At 35.7% G+C, this 11,453-nt stretch overlaps 2 protein-coding genes across 4 annotated transcripts; one reads left to right on the top strand and one right to left on the bottom strand.

The window, feature by feature from the left end:
* Positions 1-627: 627 nt before the first annotated feature.
* On the top strand, positions 628-10,872 carry LOC107005957 (vacuolar cation/proton exchanger 3-like). 3 transcript variants are annotated; one of them, XM_027913430.1, is made up of 13 exons: positions 631-811; positions 927-985; positions 2,478-2,741; positions 2,835-2,889; positions 3,259-3,287; positions 3,606-3,818; positions 3,953-4,165; positions 4,681-4,815; positions 5,304-5,420; positions 5,498-5,551; positions 6,152-6,268; positions 6,470-6,566; positions 10,366-10,872. In XM_027913430.1, exons 3-13 carry the CDS (start codon positions 2,478-2,480, stop codon positions 10,392-10,394), a joined length of 1,323 nt encoding a protein of 440 aa, XP_027769231.1. In that variant the 5' UTR covers positions 631-811; positions 927-985; the 3' UTR covers positions 10,395-10,872. The 3 variants fall into 3 exon arrangements, with proteins under 3 accessions (XP_027769233.1, XP_027769231.1, XP_027769232.1); XM_027913431.1 differs by having other exon boundaries at positions 633-811; positions 2,835-2,902; positions 3,622-3,818; XM_027913432.1 differs by lacking the exon at positions 10,366-10,872 and having other exon boundaries at positions 628-811; positions 5,498-5,555.
* LOC107006722 (zinc finger Ran-binding domain-containing protein 2-like) lies at positions 7,635-10,197 on the bottom strand. Its single transcript, XM_015205238.2, has 4 exons — positions 10,114-10,197; positions 8,384-8,733; positions 7,938-8,008; positions 7,635-7,835 (listed from the first exon to the last, which is right to left on the bottom strand). Exons 1-4 carry the CDS (start codon positions 10,195-10,197, stop codon positions 7,804-7,806), a joined length of 537 nt encoding a protein of 178 aa, XP_015060724.2. The 3' UTR covers positions 7,635-7,803.
* Positions 10,873-11,453: the final 581 nt, after the last annotated feature.

Here is an 11,453-nt window from a genome sequence, read left to right as displayed (position 1 = left end):
GTACATAATACTTCCTCAACTCATTGCGGAGGTCCTTTGAAAATTATCTTTAGATGCTTTGGCTTTTTTGTGTGTTTTCATATTAAATCATAGATCTGACACATTGAGTAACATAACTTTACAAGATATTTCAATAATTGATATTTGACATAATACATAAATATGTCCTTTAGCTTGACTTTAAATCATATTTATACACTTAAACTTGTATAAAGTTGAACAAATAGACACATGTGTCCTACATGACATCCTACATGACATCCTACATGTCATTTTTCGTCCTATGTGGTGTCATACGTGGGTTGTTCCATGTAGGACTCATGTGTCTATCTGTTCAAGTTTATACAAGTCTAATGCCTACTTGTGCATACCCTTTGAAGGGCATAAATATGAAATGATGTCAAATTAAAGGACACATTTATGTATTATGTCCACTTCGTCTCATTTCATGTGAAGGTGTTACTGTTCAAAAAGTTTGAGGTTTTTAATTATTAGTGTAAGTTTTTTAATATTCTTAAAAATATTTTGAAATTCATAATTATAAATTTGCTTTCGTCTTTGGTGATCCATGAATAATCAACTATTTCCGCTATACCAACTGCCCTTTCAAACCACAAACTGTGCCAACTAACAAAGTACTACTAACTAACAACAAAAAGAGGAAATTTTGGAACCAAAAAAAAAAAAAACTTACCTACAATTTTTTTTTAATGAAAATCCCAAATTAATGAAAGAAAAAGGAAGTTTTGTAAAGAAATTTGAAGATTTGTAATGTCAATGCACTGAAAATAAAAAAAAATCTCCTCATTAGGTGCATTTTTTGTTTTTTAATTTGTTAGAAATGTGTATTCCTGTTTTAAGTTTTTCTTTTTTTTTGGTTTATTGTTGTTAATGGAACTTCTCTTTTTTTCTTTTTTTTTTTGCAGAGAAAGAACCAATAGTGGATGATCAATCAAATTTTCAAGGGGCAAAGGCCCATCTTGAAGTGAGTTTCTTTCTTATTTACTCTCAATAGATTAAAACTGAACCATTAGTTTTTTCAGAATCACTACAAAAGGAATCGTTACATTTCGAGTTCGTATGAGAGAGATATGATATTTTTAGTGTGTATGGTCGTATAATAGAAGCCGCAAGTTTAGGTAAAAAGAACAACTAGTGTTAGAGATTCTTGAACTTTTACATGAAGGGAATGAGTGTTTTGATGGAATCGAATTCAGAATCCAAGTAGATTAGATTAAAACAAGTATGAGTTCAAATGAATGCGTTAATGGAATGGAATCCTAGATTTAAGTAGATTGAGTTAACGTAAGTATGAGTACAACCTTTTTCTCGTTGAGTTAGGATCATTAGCAGTTCGGCCTGAAGAAAGTGTGGTCAGATTCAGAATCCCCAATGTCTTGCCTTCTAATGCACCAACTTATGGCATCACTACCAATTGAGATGGTTGAGATCTCTCTTACACTTTACCCAGGGTTGGAGCTACCTTGTATGAAGAGGGTTCAACAGAAAATTATATTATTTATACATGATTAAAATAAGTTTATATGCATATATGTAGATGTCGAACCCCCTTTGGCTATCTATTTCTACACATTTTGAACCCCCTTATTGAAAATCCTGGCTTTGCTCTGCCTTTACTGGATGCCTCGGATTTGAACCGTTATGAATGGAGGACCCTCTTGATGGGGAGCACTTCACGTTAATTGAGCATATATGGTGCCACTAATCTACGGATTAGTAGTCCAATGGGTTTTGAATACAGGATGCCTAAAGTAGCATGAAGGAAATATGGTATCAGATGCGGATTCAGGATTTGAAGTGTAGGAGTTCTGAATTTCATTGTATATACATATTCAGTGTATTTCTATTTAGATCAAAGTTACTAGGTTTTGTCAAACCCGCAATAATTCCCATGCTAGCTTCGTCTAACATGTACTTAATGATTATGCAAGAAGGAAAGAAATGCACTTAAGATAATGAGAAGCAAATACACCGTTGATGGTTAGAATTGAGTGTATAAAGAATCAATGCTTTTTTTCCTTATCAGTTAATTTACTTCGCGTTTTTCCTTACACATTAATGGCATTACTATCTAGACTTGATTCAACATATTGTATATATACATACAATTTAAAATTGACCTATTTAGACTATGTAACTTTTCGGAGAAAGTGTGTCAATTGACTTCACTTAGACAAGGGTAGCTCCGCACCTGCTTACTCTCATAAAGAATAACATCAAATCCTATCAGTTTTTTCCCTGCATCCTCGGCCACTCATTCACTATATCAAATTTGCATCCTTTGGAGATTAATCGGGTTGCTTTGTGTTCGTGTCTAGTAACTTAACTCTTTACATGATCAACAACTTTATCGTTCTGTATATGTATGATTGTCTCGGAGTGAACGGAAATATCTTTAATAGATCATGATTTGTCCTTCTTCATCACATCTAATGAAGTGATCTTGGCTGGTTCAGATGGGATCATCAGATGAAAGAGCAGTACTTCAACTTGAGGATGAGAATCCTGTCAGAGTAGAGCATTTTGATAGAAAGGCATCTTCTTTGGGCACTGCTCCTCAAAGATCTTCTTATGATCTCGAGGCAGATGATGACAGTCATAAAAGTATATTGTATAGCATACGAAGGAACATTAAGATTTTTTTTTTCTCCAACAAGTTAAACATACTTGTACCTTGTGGCCCTTTAGCGATACTTGTGGATGAGTTAACTGATCAACATGTGAGTTGTTAAACTATTTTCGGACAAAAAAAAATTCTGCTCTTTATACGAGCTTGCTCGCTGACATTGTTTTCTTGTTGTTGAATATTTCAGGGATGGACATTCATACTTAGCTTGTTAGGCATCATTCCCCTTGCAGAGCGTTTAGGTTGGGCCACAGAGTAATTCTCTACAACCAATGTCTACAACGCGTTGCATGAGTAAATCATAACAATCAAAGAGGAATTGAACGTACACCCGCAAATACATGTCAGCGTTTCTTTACATGTTCATACATCATGCATTGTTCTTAACCGTGAAATGGAAGTTCTTTTGAGCTATCAAGATCACACTTATTTATCTCCGTCCTTGGATGTTTGCATAACATGGAAAGACAATAACTTCCTGATCTTTTTCTCTGTTTAAAAAATTTTAACATTACACGTCGTGTTTGGAGCATAAACATACTTGGTCTATTTATACTGTTGTACATTTTCAAAAATGTAACTAATACGTTTCGGTTTCATTCTTTGTATAGGCAGCTGGCTTTTTTTACTGGACCGACAGGTAGTCTTGTCTTTACCAGATCATTAACTTTTACTCGAGTATATGATATATAAAGGCATTAACTTTCTGTATGTTCTTTCTTTTGGTCTTTAAATCTTCTTTTTGGGATGCCAATTTATATGTGTGACAAAATATGCTGATTTTCATCTGCACCCTAACGGTAGAAGACATCAATAAATGTTTATGTCATCTCATACTATATAGTATTTTCGTCACATATTTATCAAAGCGAGATAGAGAATGTAACTCTATCAGCCGGTTTCCCATTTCCCTGTAATGGCACTCTATTTAGCCAATATCATCTCCATTAATCTGCAGTTAAAAACTTTTACAGTCGGAGGACTTCTAAATGCGACTTTTGGAAACGCGACAGAGTTGATAATATCAATGTATGCATTGAAAAGTGGAATGATTCGTGTAGTGCAGCAGTCACTATTAGGCTCAATTCTGTCCAATACTTTACTAGTGCTTGGATGTGCATTTTTTGGCGGTGGAATTGTTCATTCTAATAAAGAGCAGCTTTTCGACAAGGTACATTTTTATGACTCTCCGTGTATATGTGTTTTATGTATACCAATATCTGTAGTAATTTTGTTTAAGCTGTATCATGGCCGAGGGATAAGACTCGGATAATTGGATTTTTATTTTCAAATTTTCTTTGTTAGGGAACTGCAGGGATGAATTCAGGGTTGCTTTTAATGGCAGTTATGTGCTTGTTGTTCCCCGCTGTCCTCCATGTTACACACACTGAAGTGCATTTCGGGAAATCAGAGTTGGCACTTTCCAGATTTAGCAGCTGCATTATGCTTATAGCGTATGGCGCGTATCTATTTTTTCAGCTGACCAACCAAAAGAATCTTTACATGCCGATGGCCGAGGTTGTGGTTCTTCATTTTCCAGCACAGCTTTGTATAATTGGTGTTAACCTATACACGTAACTGTATGTTTATACAAAGTTCAACTTGGAATATTGAAGTGTAAGTTTAAAATGAAAAACTGGAAAAATGATGATAGTTGCAGCCAAGATTTCTGAAGGTCGGAATATGCATTAGCCTAATTCTTTCTGAAGGTCGCATCTTGTCTTATAGTCGAAATACTCCAACTTGCTTATTATGTTGCTTAGTGGACTATAATCTATCTAGTCTTCTGTTTTTAAGCTTCCAAAAGCTCGTAACATATTTGATCTTTATTCTCGTTCTTTCCACCTTGAAATCTTGCTATGTTTAGGCAAACAATGTTGTCTTGAGAATATCTAATGGGATTCGAGAAAACAAAAAATCCTATCTATGTTACTTTCCTCCTTTTTTAGTCCTTAAAGGCTGCAATGAGCTATACGTTTACGTCCAATCTTCCTTCGTGAATTTGTTGTCCTCTGAGTTTAGTACAATTTCAGGAAGAGGATCATATTGATGGAAGTGCAGATGATGAAGAAACTCCGGAGATATCGAAATGGTGGTCAATCCTATGGCTTTCTGTTATGACACTATGGATAGCTGTCCTATCAGAGTACCTTGTTAATACCATAGAAGTAAGTGCATCCTACTAACCTTTTATCCTTTTGCGGTTTTGCAACTTCGTGTTCTTTCTGCAGAACCATCTAGCTTATCGGAAAATCGAGAATCTTCTTGTTCTTTCAAAATTAACTGTTATGAGATTTATGTGTTTGAATTTATCCGGTTTTACTTTTTCTTAACTCGACAAGAAAGGTCCTTTATATAGAATATGTCAAAAAGGTTAAAAAGAACTATGTACAACTATGTTTCTCGGACTCTCCAAAAATGTTGCCTAATCTGTGTCGGATCCTCTAAATTTGCACTACTTTTGGAGGATCCAACACCCACACGTCGGCATTTTTGAAGAGTCCAGAGACATAGGTGTACAGAGATTCTACTCTACTTTTAGTCCTCTCTGCGTTAAACAACAGGAAAGTATTTGAACACACCAAGAAAGGTGTGGTTTTTTTTTGTGTGTTCGTTGAGTCCCTCAAACAATAAACATATATGACAATGTTTTCAGGGAGCATCCGTTGCAATGAATATTCCTGTAGCATTTATTAGTGTGGTAGTGCTTCCCATTGTTGGAAACGCTGCGGAGCATGCCGGAGCTGTCATGTTTGCCTGCAAAGACAAGCTTGTACATTCTTCACCTTTCTTCCTTACAAAGCTAACGTATTGCAATCACCATCCCTCATTTACTTAGCATCTGTGCAGGATATATCTTTGGGAGTTGCAATAGGTTCATCAACACAGATAGCCATGTTTGGGGTAGGTAATTAACATATCAGAGATTCTGTATCCTGAATTACGTCAATAAGGACTTAAATCATTACTTTTGTTCTATTTAATCGAGATATATGCATGTATCACCCTAGCTGCTTTCATAGTTACATAAGATTTCATTTCTTATTTCAAGAAGGCACAATACATAAACATGCACTCAAACTTGGCCTCCATTGACAAGTAAAGCACTTTAATTTTCAGAATGCACATCTAGACACCTCAACTTGTCTCCACTGTATCGGATGAATACTCCAACTTACAAATATGATCATCTAGACACCTCCAAAATTTATGTGCCATGTCAACGCAGGGTGTCCATGAAACACAGTGGGGTCTAGTTGAAGTGTTTAGTGTTCATTTGATACCAAGTTGAGGTGTCTCGATGTGCGCTCTCAAAGTAGTTTATGTATTATGCATTTCAAGAAATACAAAAAGTAACTTATCGTTTCCATGTTTATCTCCTTTAACATCCTGTCAAGTGCAAGTAAATGAAGAAAGGAAGATATTACCTGTGTTCTAATTTTGACTGCTATCTTTTTTCTGCCTAGTAGCTTATACCCGTTCTCGACTGTTCTCTTGCTGCAGATCCCATTCTGTGTTGTAGTCGGATGGATAATAGGCTCACCGATGAATTTGGACTTCCAAATGTTTGAAACAGCTACACTTTTTATGACTGTCCTTGTAGTAGCTTTCATGCTGCAGGTATGCCATAATTTATCCTCTTAAAATAATGGTATATAAGAGTTCTTTCCAGATTTGAAGATTTTTTTCTCCTTTTCACCTCTTCATCCTTCTCATTTCCTTCTGTTTTGCTTCATCATGCCGTGTACATGAATGCTATTGGCGGAACATACATGTCATATTCTGCATCCTTGCAATTAAACAATATCTTTTTTTCTACAGGACGGGACGTCTAATTACTTTAAAGGGCTGATGCTCCTTTTCTGCTATCTGATAGTTGCAGCAAGCTTCTTTGTACATATAGATCCGGAGTCTATACGTGAGTTTCCTCCCTCTTTTCGTACAATTATTATATGGTAGCTTGTGATATTTGTTGTATTTATGCTTACTAGCATTGGTAATATATGTTACTGCTTACTAGCATTAAGTAATCTAATATACTTTGCTTTATTGTTATCAGATTAATTGAACATCTCTTCTGTTGTTCAATTAAATAAATACTTGACCATGTGAAATCTTTGTTAGAACATATTTTTCGTCATGTGTGGTTTCCGTTTTTGACTTATGATGAGAAAAACCTTAAAGGTATCCATGTACATTATAAACCTCTTCCGCGACCTCTATATTACTATCCAAATATGTTGCCGCACAAGTGTCAGATCCTTCAAAAATGCACTACTTTTGGAGGATCGACATGCACCTATTGACATCATTGAAGAGTCCGAGCAACATAGTTGGTTCTACAGCAAGTTGAACACTAACCAGGGATCATAGTAGAATTGGAAAGACGATACGTGTAATTGAGAGTTGATGCTTAAAGGAACTAATTTGATTCCCTCATAATGGAACCACTCGAAGATTTTATGAATCTTTTTTTTTTTTTATGACAAGGAAAACTCACAGCCGCTACCCTTTAGGTGTGTACAGGGTAAAACCCCCCGCTCCTATTCAATAGCTCGCAAACCACATAGGAGAGGTAACCCACACCCGGTGCGACGAGCTTGACCCAGAAGGCAAACCCTTTGCTTTCGCTGGGGTTTCGAACTTGAGACCTCCAACATGGAAGTCCCAAGCCCAAACCACTGGGCCACCCCGAAGGGAATCTTAATCTGATCCTTCTATAGTTTCTCCTATTTTTTCTTTTTATGAATTTCGGTACATAGACCTGAATTCTATGTTGCTCAGATTCTCCAAAAATGTTGCCGCACCCATGTTGGATCGTCCAGATATACACTATTTTTTTAGGATCCGACATGCACTCATCAACATTTTTAAAGAGTCAGGGCAACATAGCGTGAATTAAGTTTACATAATACTCATCGGACTACCCTGACAGAAGCAGTTGTTGAAACTTGAAAACATAAGGAATGCAAAATCTGAAGGCATTTTCATTCATTAGAACTTGCACAGTTACAAACTTAGAAATTAACCCTTCCTTGAGAAACTGATCTAAAGAAACAAGAAAATAGAAAATAAACGGAATGCGGAAGGAAAAAAAAACAGAAGGTTATGAGTTCAAGTAAATCTGCAATAAAAACATAATGTCGCCTTGTCCCTCAATATAATTCATTTTCTCTCAGTTCATCTCCTGAAATGCAGAGAAATGAACAGAATATTAGTAGATGAAAAATGGTTTCGGAAAGTAAAACGTCGACTATGCAGTACCAGAATCACATGGGAGATGGCTCACCAAAATCCCTAGGCATCTTGCATTTATAACATTCTGCTCTACTGGCATAGTTGTGCATACCACATCCTAATCTGGCAGATATAAGAAGAAACTTATGTTAGCCAGTAGTAATTCTAGAGAACTTCTAATGCTTTTTTTCTTCTTCGTATTTTCGATCTCTTTATACGATGTTGGAATGGGATGAGCTCAGGAGCCACAGTCAGAGTTATGATTTTGAGTTTATGTGTTTTGAATTCTAAAAAAGATAGATTATTGGATTCTAGATAAATTATTTATACATATTAAGTGATACTTTAGACACAAATACGGGTTTTGGATCAAAGCTATTAGTTTCTGCAAAATCCGAGACGTGCTTGTAGCTCCGCCCCCTGAATTTATGAGGATTCATGTAGCCGACCAAAGTTATTTTACTCATAGATTGTTAGTTAGAGTTGATGTGAACTAACCTGCTGCAAATCCAATCACCACTCTTCCAACCAGGACAAGCACTTGCATCATATCCATAACCTGTTGATGCTGTCATTCCCGTCCCGATACCATAATAATTACTTTTTAAGGCACCACATCTATAACAGCTTGTTCTGCTTGCGTAGTTGTGAGAACCGCAGTTCATGGCACTGCAATACCAGTCTCCAGCTAGGACTTCTGTTTTGTTTAGTCCATACAAGTAAACATCGGTTGTTGTTGCATATTTAGGACAGCTACATCGTTGGCATGCATCCCGTTTCTTGAAATTTAAGTGTTGGCATGCAGCACACATCCAATCTCCTTCCATGCTCATTTTCTGTCCGTAAATCTGAAAATGAACATGAAAAGATTTTGAGAGAAAATTTTAATATGGGAAGCCAAATAGTCCACTGTAAGAGGCATGTAATAGGCCATTATAAAAGGCATGCAAAAGGCCATTGTTAGAGGCATGTTCAACAACCATTAAATCCTATCAGACACACATCTTTGAGGCTTCGTCTTTAAGAATTACATTTTTTCTTACTCATGAACAGACATTTCATTTTTAAAGAAATTTCTTTGCACGTAAATCGTGTATTGAAGGTGTAAGTTTTTGAAAAACTTGCATTAAAGACAGTAACTTTTTTGTGTAGAAGCTGGAACGCGAGGAAATTTAGTTCCAATATTAGATAATGAAAATGCTACACAACGTGAAAACATGATGAATTCCTCACCTAAAAAGAGTGAAGGATTTGAAGAACTGAACTCTCGACTAGACGTAAACTTTGTTGGAGCTTGTAATTTTGGTGAATGGTCCGGGGAGGCTTATATAGGGGGGGAAACTCATCATTGGGTCCCAAAAAAGTTCTTTGTGATCTGTTTTAAGCTTTAGACAGTTTACTTAAATGGGATCCTCATTCCAAAAAAGATTTGGATGAACCTTCTACCTTCCTAAGAGACACATACAACCTTGTCGTATCATGTTCATATGAATACAGTACTTACGATGCATAGTTTAAATTTATGGTTAAAATTCCATCAAAACTATATAAAATAATATATGTGAACCAATAATTTTAGAAACACAATGAGTTCAATGCTAAGAACTTCAACTCATAGAGTTTAAATCCTGGATTCGCCTATGACTTTCATAACTTCTCGAGTCTAGAGTTACGGTTTCCTAAATTTGTCAACAGTTAACTTCATGCATTTGAAGCACTGTTTTATTGAGTATAGAGGTATGGTTCAAATGATGCTAACATCTCTCTTTTCCTAAATATTTTTCAATAATTTGAACTTTCTTTCTGGATTGGAAAAAAAGTAGAGAAAATTTGGGGAATAGAATCCTAAGAGACTAAAACAGTGATTTTTTTAAAAAGAAATTGACTTTTTATCAACAGAGATGTTTAACAGAAAGGGCCACTAATTTGAAAGATAAAAGACATGATTAATTAAGAATTAGTTCTGGTTGTCTGGACCCTAGGAGATATGCCATGGAATTGAAACTACATAATTAATTTTACATGGAATCTGACATTTCCAAAATAATGAAAAATCTAATAGTAGAATACGTTGAACGCGCATTCATGATTGCATTGCATTTTTGGAATTGTTGCTTTGATTGAGTATGATATTGTAAAGATATGGCACCTGTGCTTAACTCAACCCCAAAAGCTAGCTCAGAAGGGGAGATCATCGGTCCATTTGCCAACTAATGTGGGACTTTTACCCACTGTAACACCCCTTTCACACCCAGGCCCGACTTGAGCATGGACAGGGAGTCCAAAGGGGATGGACCTGGCTCTGATACCATGTAAAGATCATGAGATGGATTTCGCTGGACCTTAAAGAAGTGGATTTGTTCGATCATTTTGGTTGTTGCAAAGACTTCATGTTGTGAAATAATGTTTGAGTTTTTTATCGAATACCTCATTTGATTCGGTTTTCATTATAATCCAATGTGTTGTATCTGACTTTGCAGAGGACAAGCCACAAAAACATATAGGATAAATGAGTAATTTGGTGCTAAAGCTGAAGGCCTAACAAAGACTTGCTTGAGAAGAAGAGTCCCCTTTGACAATACTGAACAATGAGTTTGATAAAGATTCATCTATCTTGTTATAGCTCAAGGTTTAGTTTTCTCCTAAGTTGCGCAAGACTCTTCATTTTGATGCCACACCCGTGTCAGATTCTTCAAAAATATACTATTTTGGGGGAATCCGACACATACCTGATGACATTTTTTGAAGAGTCCGAGCAACATTGGTTTTCTCTATCCAATTAATCGAGCAGCTAGCTTCTTGCTTTCGCAGTTTTGATATGCCTACGTGAGTTATTAGGCTCTATATATAGTATCAAGGATGATAATTGTTATGTTTTCTTTTTGCCTTAGATATGGCAGGATGTAAGTATTATCAAATTAGATTGTAAGCAGAATGTAAGGTTCATTTTTCTAACATTATTAAAGCAGGATGCATTATTTTTGTCATCCCAAAGTGATTTATGATCTCTGAAACAAAATATTTGCATGGTGAAGGAAATCATTTGTTGATTGGAAATATTATGTATCACATATACGAGATATTGAAAAAAAATGCTATATATAATGTAAATAGGCTATTGAATGCAAGTATTACTAGGTGCTTTCACGAATCTGTCACATTGAGACAATTTTACCGTTGGAAAAGAGGAAAGATAATTGCTATGTGAACATGGGACTTATAGTAACTTCTTTTTTTATGGAAGTTCTGTCTTTACACTCAATGACTTTAAAAGGTAATATCACAAGAATAGAGAAGTTTGATGTATTTTGTCGGGATAACACATAAACGTGTTTTTTATGTTCTTCTATTTCTGGTGTAGACAAGTAGACATCTAAATTTATATAGAGTTAAACAAGTAGACAAACACATCCTACTGGAGTCCAATGTGGGATCCTCTGTGTACTACGTCACGTAGAATGTGTGTCATTTTGTTGCATTTCTTACAAGTTTAAGTGTTTACTTATATACACCCAAAGTTGAAGGACATGAATATCAGGTGAGGCCAAAGTAAAAAAAGTATATTTTA

The sequence above is a fragment of the Solanum pennellii genome, chromosome 12, assembly GCF_001406875.1.
Source record: "Solanum pennellii chromosome 12, SPENNV200".
Classification (NCBI taxonomy): Eukaryota; Viridiplantae; Streptophyta; class Magnoliopsida; order Solanales; family Solanaceae; genus Solanum; species Solanum pennellii.
The sequence above is the reverse complement of the archived record's forward strand: the minus strand, read 5'-3'. Positions and strand labels throughout refer to the sequence as shown.